Source organism: Ambystoma mexicanum, chromosome 4q (assembly GCF_040938575.1).
Source record: "Ambystoma mexicanum isolate Mex_15411 chromosome 4q, UKY_AmexF1_1, whole genome shotgun sequence".
Lineage (NCBI taxonomy): Eukaryota > Metazoa > Chordata > Amphibia > Caudata > Ambystomatidae > Ambystoma > Ambystoma mexicanum.
Window position 1 is genome coordinate 223,857,448 of NC_090928.1, and position 19,524 is coordinate 223,876,971.

Below are 19,524 nucleotides of genomic sequence, written 5' to 3' on the forward strand. Positions count from 1 at the left end.
AGAGGGGCACGGAAAAGGAAAGCACCCACGACCATCCTAGTGGTGCATGGCATCTTTGCTGGTGCCCTGATAAGACACATGTGCCTATCTGCACAGTTGGGAGGCGGTTAACTGAGGGGAGGGGGGATTGTGTGCTGGGTGTTTACTGGGGTGAGGAGGGGATTGTGTGCTGGGTGTTCACCTGGGGAGGGGGGATTGTGTGCTGGGTGTTTACTGGGGGGAGGGGGGAATTGTGTGCTGGGTGTTTACTTGGGGGAGAGGGGGTTTGTTCGACGGAAAATGAATCCCGTTATAAAAATCACAATGCATGGACAGTAGTTATTGTTACTAATGCAATTTAATGTTGAAGTGACATATTTCCAATTTGCCCATTACCCATTTCTAAAAGAATCCATCTATCAAACCCTGTCTTGCCAACCTCCCCTCCCTCAGCCCAATCCTTTGTGCATGTTCAACACCTTCTGGCACTTCTTCGCCCTCACTACCATCCTCAGGTGGCTGCACAAGAGCATCAGGGGGCAGTGGCACATTTCTGCGACAGCAGATGTTGTGCAGCATGGCACATGTCAGTACAATTTTGCCAACTTTTTCTGGTGCATACACCATTGCCCCTCCTGTGCGGTCGAGGCACCGGAAGCGTGCCTTCAGCAGTCCAAATGCCCTCTCCACGCAGATCCGTGTACGGGCATGGCCAAGGTTGTATGCCCGATCCGCCGCCGTGTATGGGTGACGCACAGGGGTCATGAGCCACATGTACTGGGGATATCCAGAATCACCTGCAGGGGAGAGAAAGCCGGTATGGGGACAAGGTAAGTCCAGTGGGTGTACAGAGCTCTGTCATCAGTGTGATTTTGCCATATTTGTCATTTGGCCTATGACATTGTGGAGTGTGCTGTCCTACGGGCACGATTGAATCAATGGGGTACTCTCCACTTGGTACGCCTATGTTTCTGTATGTAACAGTACTCATTCACTTGTCGCAGGATAAGGGGGCCTTTCCATCTACTTCTGCATGACAGAAGTGGCTGCCTCATGTGTCATTGCAAATCCATTTGGCTACAGTTGCATTTGCTGGTCGTCACTATTCTGTACTGTTCTCCATGCATTTCCCTGGACATTTTGGGGACAGTGTTCGTGGGATGTACATTGTCATTACTCGTCCTACTTAAGTGTGGTGCATTTGTGGATGTGCCAGCTTATGGTTTGGAATTTCATTAATGTCGGATGGCCAGGGTGGGATTTCTGTACTGTCAGTGTTGGGAGCCATGGTGCTACTCACGCAGGAGGCTTTATTGTGGTGGGGCTTCCATATGTCACTGTGCCGCCACATGTCTTACATCCTGCATGGGTGTATTCTGATGTGTTGGACATGTCCAAGGTTCGTGCAAGGTGCTTGAATGTGTATGCTGCAGTAATGCTGCTGCCTATTGGGAATAATGGATTCTGTGACAGGCACCATCAGTTGTGGATTGACATGCTTTATGGTATACATTTGTACTCACCCAGTAGCCATGTGTTTTGGCCTCGGTGCCTTTCCATGTACGCCGGCAGGGTACTGTTGCGCAGGACCATGGAGTCGTGGGTGGATCCTGGGTAGCGGACACATCAGTGGCTGAAGGTGAGGTCAGGACCACATGTCATCTGCATGTTGAGGGAATGGTACTGTTTACAGTTTCTGTAGGTGGCCTCATGTGCCTGGGGTGGTACGAGTGCCACATGTGTGCAGTCCAGGGCTGCTATTACATTCGGGACTTGGGCAATGGCATATAATTGACCCTTCAGCTGGTGCACCTGTGCCTGTGTGGCTGGCAATGCAATGTGTTTGTTCACATGATTCAACAGTGCATCAAGCGCCTGTCCCAGCATGGCACCAAATGTAGACTGGGCCATTCCATGCATCATGGCAACGGTATGTTGGTAGCTGCCAGTCCCAAGAAATTGAAGCACAGACTGGAGCTTCACTGGGGGAGGTACTGCTGTGCTGGTGGCTATGCGGCTGCCAATGTCACCCTGGATTGTGTCCAGAACCTGGGTGATGGTTGCCCTGTCCAGCCGATATTCTGTCACCAACTGACCATCAGTCAGGGCCCAGGGTGTTGGCCTGACCCTGGGGATGGCTGGCCGCCTTGCTGGTGCTGTTCTCCTCCTTCTCCTCATCCCCACTGCCCCCTGCACTCCCAGGGCCCTGGCCTGGTTGGCTGGCCTCTGTAGCTCCAGGCGCAGCAGGTAGATGTCAACATCAAGGCTCCCGGCTCCAAAGGGCAGCATGGTGTTGGGGAGGGTGTGTTGCGCATGGGTGGCTCCTTTGTAGGCCTCTGATTTGCATTGGTTTCACCTGGGCCCTTATTGCGGTTTCGTCCCTGCTCCTGCTGATGTAATGGTTTTGGGGAGGGTGTGTTGTGCATGGGTGGCTCCTTTGTAGACCTCTGATGCGCATTGGTTCCACCTGGGCCCTTATTGCCGGCTGAAACCCCCCTGGAGAACTCTGAGGGGATGCCCCCCCGCCCAGTTGAAGCAGAGTATTTGAAAATGTGTGTGACATGTGTTTTGTTAAATTTGAGTTAAGTTAAAATAAAGGAGGAAAGTTGTAACCGCCCGGCGTCCCGAATAAAAGCCCTGCCCCCGCGAGGAGGAGGCAGCCCCGGGGCATCACAACCTGATACGTGCGTGTGTGTTTTATTAGCTCCCGCCGAGCTGCGCAGCTGGGGCCTACCTCCGCGGCCTCGAACGTTCTATCCCCGGGCCCCGCGGTGCCGCGGACAGAACATAACAAGCACTATGAAGAGATTGCTGCGCTCATAGGGCATGTAACGGGTAGGAAGAAGGTACCCCAGTTTCCATTTCCCATGCCCTGTCGTGCCGACCTGATCCAGGCCTGCTGCCTGACTATCTGGAGCCACGACAGATGCGCAACGCAGGCACATTTGCTATAAATGTTGCAAATTCTATCCCAGCAGCCCAGAAACAACTGAACTGCTGGCGCGTGCCTTTTGGGAGTCCGGACCATGTCCAGGCATGTACGCCAATGCATGCACTTATCAGTCCACAGGAGCAGCAGCGCCCCGGCCTGCTTCGGAGTGGACTTGTGCATCGTGCCGTTCGTTCCCTGTAAGTCTGCCACTGACTGCTGCAGCATACTGCTGCTGGCCCGGCGCCCCTGCCCTGGACCGTGTGTGTGTCTGTGCCGCAACTGCCGACTTGCCGCTAGTCAGTGACTAACTCCTTCCCCGCTGCCCGCCTGTGCCTCTGCTGCTGCCTCCTGCCCAGACATATTAGAGGGATTTGGAGAGGAAGAGGGAGGGAGGGAGGGAGGGAGGGAGGGAGGGAGAGAGAGGGAGAGAGACCCTCTCGCTCAAGAAGTACGTAAATAAGTGTGCGCCTGCCTGTCCCCAAGTTCGGAATTCAGATCTGTATATTTCTGTTCTGCCTTTTTGTTTTTTTGTTGCAGCTTCTTTTTGTTGATATATAAAGTTAAACTCCGCTTTTTGCGGCACAGTGTCAAAATTAGTCCAGTTGGCTGCTGGCTAAGTCATGACTACCCGGATGATTGGTTATCAAGGAACTCGGGGTATCGCTGGTGCCGATTGCCCAAACCTTCCCTTGTCCTTTATTAGTTGTCCTCTTTGTAGTTCACAGCAGGTATGGTATAATGGCCACCCGTCCTTCCTTTGCTTTCTTTTTTTCGGTTCCCCTTCTGCATTCTTTACTTGACACTTGCTTCTATCTTTCTTTCTGAATCCTTCTACCTTTTTCTTTTCATCCCTCTTTCTCTTCAGAGATGTCACACTAAGGTTTAATTTTGCAGCATCCCAAAAGTGGCTCCCTACCACCCTTCCATTTGACCCTTCCACCATCCAAAAAGCAGATGTTTTGTAAAGTTGTGTTAGATATACGTATTATATTTTATTCAATTTTAATAAATCCTACACACTTGGTTCACGTGGCTAAGCTACCAAATGTTCCACTATATCTTAATTTTTATTCTCTTTAACAAATGTTGTGATCCTGGACACACATGTGGCTGCGCTCATCAGTGCTGGTTAGATGTGAAGACTTCCACGCTGTGATGCTTTGTAGTAATAAGAATGTTTGCATTTCTGCTGAAATATTAGTAGTGTTCGATCTTAAACTTCATAGCCCATCATCCACACGGTTTGCTTCCCTACCTTCCCCGCCACTGTTCCCTTTGCCATTTCCTTTAGCCGTTTTTGGATGCACTACTTCTCGAGCGATTGAAACAGCAGTAGATCACACGGATGTTGCAACCTTGGTTAAAACGTGTGCACAGCGCAGCCAGCAAAACCCCTTTCCTTCCAAGTGGGCCGGTTGCGTTTTGGTACACGTTTAAAAGACATTGGGTCTGATTTACAACGCGTTTTTCAATGGGGTTGCGCTATTGTAAAACGCGTTTGTAAATCAGGTCCATTATCTCACACGGGTATCTTTGCAGGCAGGATCCCCACTGTCAAAATCGTGGCAACACATGCTGGTTTTTAGTTTTGGCTAACCTATAAGCTGAAATTGCGCATGGGAATACAGCTCGACATTGGAGAAGGGATACACAGCGTGTGTTTTTTTTTTTATTTTTTTTTTATTTTTATTTTTTATAGTTATTCACCCACCCATTGATTGCCCATGGCCATGCTAACCCTTGCGGGCCCTTCCCCTGCACTACCCGCCTCTCCTCGCCCAAAACGCATCCTTCTGGGCTCTCTTTGAATTAGATTTTTAAATCATTAACATCAAACCTTGCACACCCGGTGTTATTTTCAAGCAGTCTGCTGAGAGGTAATTGTTTAATTGCAGTTGTACGTGTGCTAATGATGTAATACAAATGTTTTAACCATGTACATACCATCAGCCACTTGATTTAGATCTAGTCCTTGCACTCAAGTCCTGATAAAAAACAGACATGGACAAAGCCAACAGTTTTGCTTTTGTGTAGGTATGGGATAGGCACTTGCCAATGCCAGGCCCTCCAATCACATGCCCAGGTAGTGGCGCCATTTTTGCAGAAGTTGCCATGTTATTTAGCCAGGTACCCCCATTATGGCAGTGCCTGGCACATGCCTCCCCAGGCCTACACAAAAGTCACAAATGTTGGCTTTGCCAATGCCTATTCTTTAGGCAATGTCTCCGCACTCTGAGGCCCTGTGAATTGAATGGAGGTGACACGGCCGTTTGATGGGCTGTGCACCCTCTCTTGCCCTCCATGTCTTTCGATGCTGGTGGTGTTAGTTGATTTAGGTTTCCCTGGGCTTCTGTGGCCTCAGCAAGGCCAAGGAGGAGGCAGTTGGGTTCCAAAAGAGGGGAAGAGGAGGTGAGATTAGAGTCTCTACACCTGACCTTAATGACAGTCCCGAGGGACAGCGACCGTCGTCTGAGAACGTGTTACATTGCCAAAACAAACCTCTCCCTACAGGGTTGTGTATTGTCTTGGGGGCCGGGGTTCCTCCTCTTCAATTATATACACTGGAACTGCACTAACGTGACTAAACCGACCAATGCAATCTGTGGCTGACCCCCTGGGGTATAGTCAGCCACACGCTGTTCTTGTACACTGCAGTTGCTGCAGAGAACAGATGGCTTATTCCGTATCTGTTGGGTGTTTGCTGCTGAGGTCTGTGCTCACAGCATTTATTTTACATGTTCAATCACACGAAGGAGCAAAACAGTTTTTTCTTTCTGGGCAATAAATTGTGTACCAGTGGTGCAAAGCATGGTAAGAAGAAGCACTGTATACAGCAGTCTTGCACTACAGCTATGTTTATTTGTATTATAGCCTGTTGTGCACACTGCCTCTATAGACTGTACAATGTTGGATCTTTCGGTCTCGGAGCAGAGCGAGAGAGAACATCACGCTGTTTTGACCTAGCCATTTTAGCAGTGCCAGTCTTTTGTTTTGAGAGTGTGTTTCTGGGCAATGCTGCAGTGCCTCACAAAGCGAGACAGGGTAACTGCTGTTACCACCAGCAGGCCCAGAGAGGGGCAGCCCAACCTCTCCCCCTCACTGCTCCTCTCCTCCCCCCAAGTTGAAGAGACACGCAGTCTGTACAACACAATGCTGAGGAAGGGTGAGGTGTGAGCAATCGCCTCACCTTTCCTTCATGCAGCAAGGTGCTAAGCACCTAAGGAAACCAACAGGCAGGCAGGGATCAGGTTCAAAGACCTGCCCCCCTGGGGGGCCGGATAGTTGGCTATCCGGCCGAGGGCTGAAACATAACAGCCCCCACTACTATACATATCAAAGACCCAGGGCTCCCCTGGGTCTTATAAATTCAGAGCAGCATGCTCTGAGAAAACACAATCAGTTTGTGGACCCTGAACGGCTACCCAAACGCACAGGAGGTGCACTGTTTACTCAGTGCCTTCCAAGCCTTTGCTTCTTTACCCTCTTAAAAGTTTGTTGCATTTCGCCGCGTCTTTTTCCCCTTTTAACATTGACCTGTTCAACTCAACAGAAGCGAGCGGCGAACATTTGACTAAGAAAACAGTCTCCCTGGAAGAATCGCAAAAGTAACAAGAATCCAATTACCAGAGCAGAGGGAGGAAATCCTGCAGCGCGGCTTGGCGTAGGCGGCATCTTTCCAGTATACGTATATTTCAAGGTAAGCTGCCACGCCGGGCGCCGAACGAGCGCATTAGGAACTTTTTTTTCCTACGCGAGTGGGATAAAGTAAACATCCGCAGTCAGCCGCTCCCCCAGCAGACGCGGGACACGCGCTGCCCTGCTAAATCTTTCACGAAGTAAGCACAAGAAGCAGGGGGGAGAGCCCAGCCCGGGAGACCAACATTCTGAAGGCTAAGGAAGCATCAGAAACAACCCCAGAGAGGGTTAGTTTGTTTTGCAGACTAGCAGGCATTTTTTATCAGCTACATGCATTTTTCTGCTGAACTAAAGCGAATTTATTGCCAAAATCTGTGACAACGTCAGTAAGTGGCGTGACCCGTACCTGAAAAGTTGGGGTTTCAAAACAACCGTCCAGCGCCAACATCCTAAACGGGTTGTGAAAATAATTTTCAATTCTATATGACAACAATAGACACTTCCCCTGCACGGGAAACGGCAACCTGGGTCATTTCAATTGTATAAATGTAAATAGCAACTGGTGCAAGCAAACCAGAGCAGAGAGCTCAAGATTTGACAACTGTGCAGAGAGTGTTTGACACAGCAGGGAAAACTCATTGGGCTTATCTTTCCAACCAAAACAGGTAAAAAGAAAACATGGGCCCCAAACGGAAATCGGCGGATGTCACCGCACCAGCACAAAAACCCAAGTCCCCACACCTATTGGCAGCCATAGAAGAAGCAGAGCATTACGGTTGGGCTTGGGTGAGGGAGAATAGGTACAGCCTGCCAAGGGATGGGATAACCATGCCACTCAGCCAAGATGACGTCACTACACCATCAAAGAGACAAAGTGACGGATGGCCCCAGAAAAGGTAACAAAAACTGGCAAAATTGTGCGAGAATATGTCTGAAATGCAGCAGTTATTGCGGGAAATGAGGGAGAAGCAATTGCCTCAAACAGGGGAACAAGGGCTAACAAACCACAACATACCCTTAGAACCTATCATATCGATGCCCCCCCCCCACCAGCAACAATCCAAGCAATACCAGCACCAGCCACAGCACAGCCACAAGTGCCAGCAGCACCAACAACTGCCCCCACAGTTGCACCAATGGCAACCACGGCAGACCCATCAGGAGCTTTAAAGGCATGGTCATCTCCCAATACAGTTACAGTAGGTCAAACAGGGCAGAGCAACAGCAATCCAACAGACATAGCAATCATCTGCAATGCCCAATTAGATTTAAAAATGAAATCTTTCCAGACTGAAATACTGAATAGATATGAAAGATGCCTAGCATGAAACATTGATGCCACAATCAAAGAAGCCATATGGGCCAAGGAATTCATAGAAATGTTTTCATTAATAGAAGTCCAACGCAAAGGAAAAGATGTGTTTAGGGACCCTAAAAAGATAGAAGAGAAAGTCCTAGTCAGAAACGCCCAGGTGGAACAGAAGTGGGACAACTGGCTTCAAGCTTTCGCCATCTTGGCAACAATCTATGCGGAGAAATTTCCCCATGATGGGAGAAAAATATGGGCCTACATGGATAAGATAAGAGAGGTTAAAGTCGCTCAGAAAGGGAAGACCTGGCTAGCATATGACATCAGATTTAGGAGAAACATGTCAGAGAGGCCAGCTATAGAATGGGACGAGGTCCAAAATGATTTATACATGTTAAATGCCGAGCCTCCAGCGGAGGAAGAGGCCTCCCAGAACCCCTCCAAGAATACCAAAAACACAGGTCCCAGAAATAACAATAATGAGAAACATAAAAAGGGGGAACAGCCCTTTCGTAAGACCCAGCCATGGGTGGCTAAGTCTAATACCCAAAGGCATAACAAAAACCATAGTTCAAAAGCCCAACACCCCATGCAGGAATTTTGGGAAAAACCAATGCTCTTGGGGTAAAGAATGCTGGTACAAACACACTTGCACAAACTGCAACAGTGACCACGCAGCAAGCAACTCCACCAGACTGCCAGCCAAAAATCCCAAAGACTAGTGCCAACAACGCTTTTTCAACCCCAGATTTGGCACTCGGAAGAACACCAATCAACCCAAACAAATTTAGAGATGCGCTATTGAACTACCCAGACAGAGAAACCAGCGAGACCATCTGGCAGGGTTTCTCCAAGGGTTTTGTCACCATTTCAGGGCACAGGGTCACAGAACATCCCACTAAACCTAAAATGGGCCAGGGGCAACCCCCAAATAGTGGAGAGCAAAATCAGGAAAGAACTGCTTTTAGGCAGGATCGGTGGACATGCCCCTCAAAGAATACATAATATCACCACTAGGCCTGGTCCCCAAAAAAGACCCTGGAAAAATGAGACTAATCCACCACCTATCCTACCCCAAAGGCCAATCCCTCAGCAACGGCATTCCACACACGGAATCCGCAGTTTCCTACACACACACACTTCCAGGAGGGAGTAAGACTCATACAGGAATGTGGCAGGAACGCCCTGATGGCCAAACTAGACATTGAATCCGCTTTCAGACTATTGCCAGTCCACCCAGACTCCTAACAATGGTTAGGTTTTTCTTTTAACAACACATTCTATGTAGACAGATGCCTCCCAATGAGGTGCACAGTATCCTGTGCCCTATTCGAGCAATTCAGCTCCTTTTTGCAATGGTCTTTTCAAAAGCAGAGACCAGGAACCAAAGTAGTACACTTCCTAGATGATTTTATGGTAATGGGCCCAGCAAACCCAGAAGAATGCAATGGGGCTCTGACGAAATTAGAAGGAATGGCCGCACACTCGGGAATACCTCAAGCAAAAGAAAAAACGACCAAACCAGCCACCAACATAATTTTCCTGGGCATTGAAATCGACTCTGCACAAGGACTATGCAGGATCCCGAAAACAAAAATTGCAGAACTCTTGGAGAAGATTCAAGCCCTGATAACAAAAGACGAAGGCACAGTTAAAGAATTTCAATCTTTAGCAGGCAGTCTCAATTTCGCTGCCAGAATAATCCCCCAAGGGAGGGTATTTTCCAGAAGCCTGGAACTAAAAATCAAATCATTTACCAAACCCCACCTACACATCCGACTAGGCGCAGAGGTGAAACAAGACTTGGAAATCTGGAGGAATTTCCTAAAAAAACTTCAACGGGACCTCACTTTGGCGAACGCCTTTGAATACATGTACAAAAAGGGTCCTTTTTACCGATGCAGCCGGGAGCAAGGGGTTTGGAGCCATACTAGACACAGAATGGGTGGCAGGACACTGGCCCAACTCATGGCAACAGGCAGGGTGGACAAAAAACTTCACCCTTCCAGAAATGTTTCCCATCTGGCTAACATTATACATCTGGGGCAGGCAGCTGGCTAACACAGAACTCTTGGTCTGGTGCGACATGGCAGTTGTAGGCTCATAAACAGAAGGCCTACCAAATGCCCTTTAGTGCTAAGAGTCCTACGAGCCATCACAGCAGTCACATTACAAGAAAACATTGTGGTCAAAGCTAAACACATTGCTGGGGCAGATAATAACATTGCAGATGCTTTATCTCGCTTTCAGTGGCCAAGATTCCGGGAGCTAGCGCCGCACGCCCAGGAACAGATGACGCCAATACCAGCAGAATGCTGGTAAATAGTGGGAAAACAAAAATAACGGCATCAACGCCAGCACCAGAGAGCCCAGGCAGGGATGCACAACATGAACCAGGCACCTCAAACACGGCTGCCGATAATATAACTACATCAATGCCAGTGCCAGAGAGCCAAGGCTGGATGTCCAACAAGAACCAGGCACCTCAAAGACGAGTGCCAACACCTCCCTAGGCTTCCACACAGATGGCAGGGAAAGCGCTGGCAAGCACCACCACAGCGCAGTAAATTAAGTGCTTACAAACAGTTTTTAAAACCACAGGTCTAAAACACGTAGAGTTAATAACGATTTAAAGACATAGAAATATTTTTTAAATGGGCACATGAACAAGGCTTTAATATAGATTTGGCTAAAAGACACCTAGTTGCAGTCTCAAAAATACGGGGTGACGCGGACCCCACCCAAAGCGCCCTCATTTCTTATGCATTGAAAGGCTGGGGCAGAATAGAAGGCCCCCAGGTAGACACCCGCCGCCCCCTTGATTTCACCAAACTGGTACAAATCACAAACCAGCTGGAAGCCATATGTTGGCATCCTTACGAGATCCTATTGTTCAGAACAGATTTCTCCCTGGCATACTTCGGGGCTTTCCGGGTGGGAGAGCTCATTGCTTCCAGCACCAAGGCCACTAACGGGCTGGGCGTCATGGAAGTCAGGGTCACACAGGAGAGCATCAGCATAGAAATCCAACAATCAAAAACTGGGGGGAAAAAGAACCATCAACATCTGTTGCATAGATGAGGCAGTAAACTGCCCGGTATGTATTACCAACCTCTACCATGCACAAAGACCCAAGGTTGGGGGGAGGTTTTTGATCCACAAGGACACCTCGGCACTAAGCTGCTACCAATTCAAAGGAGTGCTGTTGAAAGCTAGTAACAATGCGGGATGGGACCCCAGGGGTTTTGGCACCCATTCCTTCAGAATAGGTGCTGCTACCTCAGCATGGCAAGGAGGTTTTGCTCCCCAACAACTAAAAAAACATAGGGGGCTGGAAATCAGATTGTTACAAAAGATAAATCAGACCGCAACTAATATAGCCAGCCACCCTCACCCTTTCTTTCTCCCCCCGCCCCCCTTTCATACAGAAACACCAGGCGAAGGGAGGACCACTCTTCAATCAGCATGGATAGTCGACCACTCTTTTATCTTCAGGACAGGCCGATGGGCAGAGGAGACCAAAGAAAGGCCACCTTTCAGGAACACTATTTCCTCATGGTGGGGCTACAGAGGCCTACGATGGACAAAAATCTACGAAACATTAGCAGAACTAGTCGCATGCAGAGACCCGGCAGAATTTCTGATCATACACCTAGGGGGCAATGACCTAGTATCTTTTGGGAGGAGAAAGTTACTTGAGGACATGTGCTCATCCCTTGCAGGTATCTCACATAATTGGAAAGGAACAGAAATATACTTCTCGGCCATCCTACCCAGAAAGAAATGGCATGGGGCCAACTGCTACAAATCTGTAGACATTTCCAGACGAAAAATCAACAGGGGGCTAGAAATATTTTGTACAGCAAGAGGACTGGGCTTCATAAAGCACCCAGCCATTACACTTGGTGACCCGGACCTTTTCCAGAAAGACGGCCCCCACCTATCAATCGAGGGCATGGAACATTTCTTTCGAGAAATCACAGCAACTCTAGCCTCCAGGGGTTGTCTATAGGAGATACTTTTGGGGGAACGTGATCAGCGTCAACCTGCCCACGTGTGGCGGCACGGGCCAGAGGGGGTAACACTAAAACCTGGTGCCCAAAAGTATTGTTATGATCTTATGATATGTGATTATTGTTATTTGCATAACCATATCTGTACAATAAAACCTACTGCCTTTTATTGCCAACACTTGACAAACAATGTGTGAGCCAAATTATTCTGGGTGAGGGTATGGGTTCAGCAATTTATAAATATGCATGCATATGGGTTCAGCAGTTATGGGCAATGCTGCAGTGCCTCACAAAGCGAGGCAGGGTAACTGCTGTTCCCATCAGCAGGCCCGGAGAGGGGCAGCCCAACCTCTCCCCCTCACTGCTCCTCTCCCGCCCTTAAATTGAAGAGACACGCAGTCTGTACAACAGAATGCTGAGGAAGGGTGAGGTGTGAGCAATCACCTCACCCTTCCTTCATGCAACAAGGTGCTAAGCACCTAAGGAAACCAGCAGGCAGGCAGGGATAAGATTCAAAGACCTGCCCCCCCGGGGTGCCAGATAGTCGGCTATCCGGCCGGGGGCTGAAACTTAACAGCCCCCACTACTATACATATCAAAGACCCAGGGCTCCCCTAGGTCTTATAAATACAGAGCAGCACACTCTGAGAAAACACAATCAGTTTGTGGACCCTGAACAGGGACCCAAACACACAGGAGGTGCACTGCTTACTCCGTGCCTTCCAAACCTTTGCTTCTTTACCACAAAGCCCTCCCACCCTACAAATAAGGGAGAAGAACAAAGGAAAAGAAGTACAGGGCACTGTACGGTGCCCACAAGTCGTGGGACATGAAAAGGTGGGCACAGGCAAGAGGGGGTAACCCCAAGACCCGCTGCCCAAAAGTATTGTTATGATCTTATTATATGTGATTATTGTTATTTGCATAACCATATCTGTACAATAAAACCTATGGCCTTTTATTGCCAACACTTGACAATGTGTGAGCCAAATTATTCTGGGTGAGGGTATGGGTTTGGCAATTTATAAATATGCATGCATATGGGTTCAGCAATTATGAGCATAGAGGCATGTTCTCAATCTCAGCGGGGTGTGTGTCTGTGTCATAAAAGTGTATTTATTTTGTAACCGCTTGGGAGTCCCACACGGGTGTTGCTGGTGGCCGTGCATGCAGTGGCCTCCTAGTCACTCTCCATGTTGCAGGAATCCTCCTCTCCAAAGCAAGATCCTCATGCAGCTGCTGAGCTCGGTTGAGGTTTCGCGATGCCCGGCCAGCCAGCGTTTAGTGTGTGTGCCGAGGCCAGAGGGGCAATGTTGAAGGCACTTTATATAGCCTATGGAGAGATGGGGGCATTGCTTAAGAGTCAGGGAGTGCGAGCACACATTGTAAGCCCCATAACGAATTAACAAAAGTAATATATAAAGGAAGGAATATATATTGCCGTGTTGTGGCTGGCCCTTCCTTATTTTATAATGAAAGCCCGTTTCTGCCCCTAGCAGTCCTCAAGCCGCAAAATAAGGAAATGGTAGTGACCCCGACCTGTCTCTGACTCGACCGGAGAGGTCCCACCCTAAGGAGCACTTCACCCCCCTTGGCATCAAAACTTAACTCTGCCACTGAATTAAGGCCTTGAATGGGGAAGACATCCAGGCAGAGCTGGCAGACAAACAAGAGGAGAGACGATGATTAATAGGATTGGGGAAATTAAAGACAAATCTGGTTATCAGCATGGAGATGTGCCTAAACCCCTAAACTTGTGATCAGAGGATTAAGTGAAGAGGTGTAAAGCAAGAATAAGACAGGACCAATGACCGACCTTGGCAGTACACCATGAGAAAGAGGAAAAGAACAAAGAGAGGAGCCCTTCCAAGAAACAGAAAAGGAACGATTAGATTGGGCGGAGAACCAGTTCAACACTGTGCCAGAGAAACCAATGGAGGAAAGAGTTGTAAGCAAAGTGGGGTGATCAAGTTGTCAAAGTCTACACTAAGATCAAGGAGAATTGATAGGAAAGCTTGAGATGGCGTGCATGACTGATGGAATCAGATATACCCAGGAGAGTCGTTTCTGTGGAATAGCCAGACCAGAAGCCAGATTGTTGAGGGGAAAGCAGATGTGTAAGTTAAGATAGAGAGTTGTTAGGGAACCAAACCTTTCAACAGTTTAGATTAGTACGGGAGAAGAAAGATATGGTGGAAATTAGAGGGATCAGAAGAGTCTAGAGAAGGGTTTTTGAGAAGCAGTAGGATGGTGGTGTGTTTTAAACGCTGGAGGAAAGGGACCTGAGAGCAACCAGAGATTTAATAAGAGTAAACAAAGAAGCAATAGCAGAATTAACTGATTTAACCAGAGAAGCTGGAACGACTATTTAAAGGGGCAGCCTTATTGATTCTGTAGAATCATGGATATGACGTCACCTTCCAAAGTGGGTGAATCGAGGGAGAAGGATGAAGCGGGCGTAGAGAGGGAATCTCAAGAAAAGGAGCTTAGAGAGCCAATACTAGTAGATAGGGCTGCAGAACTTGCAGACGAATGATGGTTTCAAACTTAGTAAGGAAGAAGTCAGTCAATGGGTGATAGATTGGGGGACTTGGAAGGATCAACAGAGTGCAGGGTTCAGGACCCTTTTCAGCGTGTTTAAGAGCAGTTTATTACTTTAAACAGAGTGGATTATATTGCCACTTTGTGTTCACCCAACTTATTGTGTAGCAGCTGCTTGCCTTAAAAAGTTCACTTTTTAGGAAGGCCTCTGGCTTAGACAAGTCCTTGCAAGTGTGGAATATCCTGAAGTCCTCACGGTGAAGCTCCTTCAGGAGGCTTTACCAGTATCTGATGATGCTGCGGTCCTTTCCACTCACTTCAAATCCCGGCCAGTGAAGGTGGACTTTCAGTACCAGCTGCTGAATGCGTTCAGCTACGTCTTCCAGGATCTGGTTGTCCAAAATTGTCCACTCTTTTGCTGCCTGCATCTGACCCTGGAAAGGAGCATCCACGTTGGGAAGCTCCTGTGGTGAGTCCTAGCGACCTGTCCATTCCTCGAGTAGCACTCAACCCTCGATCGCATCAGCATGATTTGCAGGCCTTCTCTCTACTCCCCGTGGCCCTCCTTCCATGCCTCCCCCTGCCCACCCTCCTAGACTGGTACAGTTCAGCTGACCCAGCGTACCATTCCATTAGCAGATCCCACAGGGCAGCCGGCGAAGGGCTCAGGCAAAGGGCACCTTCCATGCCTGTTTGCCCTGGCGCCCCAGCCCTGCAAGGTCTCGCCCTCAGTCTGCAGCTAGAACCAGGTTGGGGACTACGTCATTGATGTACTACTGTATTTTGATTATGTTTTTGCTATCGTATTGTGCCGCATTGTGTTTTCTCCCACAGAGCTTGCCAAATTGGGTCTGTTTGCATTTTGAATGTTGCTTTTGTGTCCTGCCACGTTGCATTCTCCTCCCACAGTGTTTCCTAGGTAGGGCCTAGCTGCTTTCTCATCCTGCTTTGGTCATGCTCCAAAACATTGCATTTTCTCCTCTGATAGTACCTCATGGGCCGGGTTGGCATAACTAAATCTCGCTATCATGGTGGTCAACCACATAACATTTAAGTCTTGCCTAGGTTGGGTCTATTTGCAACGTGGATTTCCTCACACTGTGGGGTGCTCTGCTAGTCGGGCACTATTGTGCCCTGCTCCCAAGATGGATTGCTCCTCTGAAATCCCCCAATGGGTGTGGATCTCACAATTGAATTCTGCCGTTATTTAGCTCTGCCATGCATGCAGTCTCCTCCCTTATGGTCAAGGATTTGTGCTTATAGCCATGCCTAGCAGTTCCAAAGTTAGTGGTACACCAGAAACATTACCGCCCCATGCAGACCACACCCTTACATGCAACCTCCAGCATCCCAACCTAGCACCCACAAGAGGGCTTGACAACTTCCCCCTACTAAGCATAAACCCCCCATCACCCCTCCCCTTCTAGGCTACCTTCCCAGCACCCTCTTCACCACCTAAACTCCCAAAGAACAGACTGTGCCACCCGTGCATTCTCTCTCCAACACACCTCTATCTCATGTGCAGACCCCTGACATTCCCCCACACATACAGCCTCCCCAAGCCACTCAACCCAGTGAAATCACTCCTCAAACTGCTAAATACACTGCAAGGCACCTTTCTCTTCGCATCTCTAGGACTCTCCCCAGACTCCCACACCGCTGATAGTAGACTGTCACCAGAGCCCCCCCCTTACCCTCCCTCCTGTCTCCTGAAAATCAAATTCAGAGCCCTGGACTCCCTCTCACCTCCTTACCCACACGCCAAACAAGGTCTCCACTGCTCACCATCCATGCACACTTCTACCCTTAGTAACAACTACACCCACATTCACCATAGGACACCCACCCTGCAAACACTTTTCACACTCACAAAATATGCACACCAGCACCCCTCCCTCCCCTGGGACCCATAGGCCCCGGCTGAGAGACGCCTCACCTTCAAACGCATCGCAGACCTGGCACCCAACCCCTCCCTTGGACTCCACTACTCTACATACTCGAGACTCACGTCATGCACAAGTCTTCCCTTAGCAGGACCCCCTTCTCTGCATCTACCATCGCAACAGCCTTCATCACCCCATCTTCTATACCATCCCAACTTCATCCACCAGGAAGCTCCGACTACCCCCAGCCCCCCTTTCCATCCCCCCCGGAATCTACCACCCCCTCCACAAACGTTCAACCATTCAACAGCCTAAAGTACATTCTGATCAATGCCAAATCCGTCATAAAAAATCGCCACATCTATGACCTAATTTAATCTGAAATCCCTGATAACCTTGTCATAACTGAAACCTGGTTCTCGCAAGACTTCCGTAAGATTGCACAAGAGGCCTTGCCCCCCCCCCCCCAGGCTACTATCATATTGTGCATAATAGAACCAGCAGAGAAGGTGGCATTCCCATCCTTTACAACCCCTACCTCCTCATCTCACACTCGGAGGAACAAGTCTGCAACTCAGAATGTGAATCCCTCCCAGTAAAACCTTTGCTCACATGACCGCTTCCTACTCTTATACAGACCCCCGGGGTAGAATAGACGCTTTGCAGAAACCCTTGGCGACTCTATATGTGCCATCTTGGTCTCCCACTGGTTACTCACAATACTAGGGGACTTGAAAATCTGGTTCGATAACCCCATGACACAATCGCAACTGGACAACCTGGAAACAATACAGCTATCAAACTAGCCCCACACACTCTGCAGGCCACACCCAAGATGCAGTCTTCAGCTCTCCAGACCACATCACCCCTCTGCCACCTGCCCACTCGTCTGGATTGACCACTCTTCCATCCTCTTCACTTTCTCAACTGTAGAGCCTCCCGGTAGCCACCTACCCACTCACCTCTTTGTAAGAAAGTTAAAGTAACTCCTAACCTGGCAGATTCCCTACTGGCCTCCCTAACCTCATCACCCCTCCATTTGGGCCAGATATCCACCTGCCACTTTGGTCCCTGGCTCTCGGAAGCACTCAGACCACTCACTCCAGTGAGAACCTCTCTAGCAGACAAGCCTGTCCCCAAAATGGTTCATCACAGCCCTCAAAACTCTCAAATCGCAGATGGCGTGCAGGCCCATCGCCTTCAAACAGAGAAGCCTACACCTGCCTGCTCAAAACCTACTGGGCAGAAATGTGCAAGGCCAAAAAATCATATTACTGGAGTAGAATCACCAAAGCCTCGAACACCTATAGGGAGCTCCACAAGCTCATCTCCGAATTCAATGCTCCAAAATGCACTGCCTCCTCCTCCACACAAACACTCTGCGATTCCCTCTCATACCACTTCCACCACATAGCCCTAGCAAGAAACATTGCTCTACCTGCTAAAATAGCATCGCTCACCATCCCCTCCCTGGTGACCTCAACATCAGAATCACCCCCTCCCGCTCTTCTCATCCTTCTCTCTTCCTGAATATCTAAAGCTATCGAACACTGCCTTGCAGGATCCCCTGGAGACCTCTGCTCCCTACTGTACCAAAAGAAATCTCATCTTCAACTTGTGCCAGTAACCACACAAGATCTATGAACACCCCCTTGTCCCATCCAATAACAGACCTGTCTCTAACAACCGATTCATAGCTGAACTATTCTTGGGGCTGTCGAACCTCTTCCTCCTTCCCTCTGGACTATGGCGTTCCCCAAGGCTCCGTCCTCGGACCCTTCTTATTCTCTCTTTATACTTCACTTCTTGCTCCTCTCATCTCCTCTTTCGGAATTTCTCACCACTTCTATGCTGATGACACTCGGCTGTTCCTCTCCTTTTCTTCTTTCACCCTGACTTGCATCTTAATCTCTCCTCCTGTCTTACTGCCATTAAAAACTGGATGTCATCTCATTATCTCTCTCAATACTGACAAGACTGAGGTTTTATTCTTCCCTTCTAACACACTTCCTCCTCCCTCTCCCCCTCCTTCTATTCATTTTCCCCCCTTCTAATCTTCCTATTTCCACCCATGCACGGAATCTAGGAATCTACTTTGACTCTTCCCTTCCCTTTCCTTTACTTATATTTCCCTTACTACTCGCATATGTCACGACCACCTCTTTAATATCCGTAAAGTCTGTTCTTCTCTCACTTTACATGCTACCAGGCTCTTAATCTCTTCCCTCATCTTTTCTCGCCTTTTCTATTGTTTTTCTCTCTTCTTCGGTCTCCCCGCCTCCCATCTCGCCCCCTTTAAATCCCTCTACCACTCTGCCATCTGTACCCTCTTTCTTCGCTCACCCCATGACTCCACCTCTAACTCACTTTCCTACCTAGACTGGCTTCCTTTCCACTCCCAACTTAAATTTCACTTCCTTTGGCTGGTCTTTAAATCTCTTCATGACCTTTCCCCTCCTTACCTCTCCTCTCATTCTATACCCCCTCTCGCTCCCTTCGCTCTGCTGATCTCTTCTTACTTTCTGTCCCCCCACCTCCTTGTGCCTCTTCTCGTTTCCGCTCCTTTCAGCTCCTTGCCCCCCTACATTGGCACTCCCTTCCTTTCACTATCCGCTCTACTTCCACCTATTCCTCCTTCCGTTCCTCCTTAAAATCACTCCTCCTTCACTCCCCTCCCTGATACCTCTCCCCTTTCACCTCCCCTTCTCCTCCCAATACCCTCTTCCTTGTTCCTTTCTTTCCCTGTCTCCCCTATAATCTTCATCCTCCCTAATACTCCCTTCACTCCCTTCTCCCTCTCCCCTTTCTCCTTCCCCTCCCCCTCCTTTTCTCTTCCTTCTCAAATGCAAATTGTTCTACATGCTGTTTTTCTGGTTTGATTCATATTTACTGTTATTACTTCTATGTTTGATATTTTCTTGTTGTTAAATTGTAAAGTTCTTTGGATTAAGGCACTATATAAACAATAAGATACAAATACAGACCCAACAGCCTACTCACAACTATGCCATTTTCACTGAATCCAACCAACTCCTCAACCCCCACCCAATCCGGCTTCAGGGCACCTAAAGGAACTAAATCGTGCCTAGTCTCCATCTGGGATGTTGCTAAAACCCACTCCGACTCGGAAGGTTGTTGCCGCACTAATTCTACTCGACCTTTGTGCAGCCTTTGATACCATTGACCTCTCCACCCTCAAGGACAGACTGCTCTCAGCATCTACGGGAAGTC

The 19,524-nt window shown here is 48.7% G+C and overlaps 1 protein-coding gene across 1 annotated transcript; it reads right to left on the reverse strand.

Moving 5' to 3' along the window:
* Positions 1-14,520: 14,520 nt before the first annotated feature.
* Positions 14,521-14,838, reverse strand: METTL24 (methyltransferase like 24). Its single transcript, XM_069607263.1, is given in 1 exon segment — positions 14,521-14,838. A coding segment is annotated over 1 exon segment (318 nt).
* Positions 14,839-19,524: the final 4,686 nt, after the last annotated feature.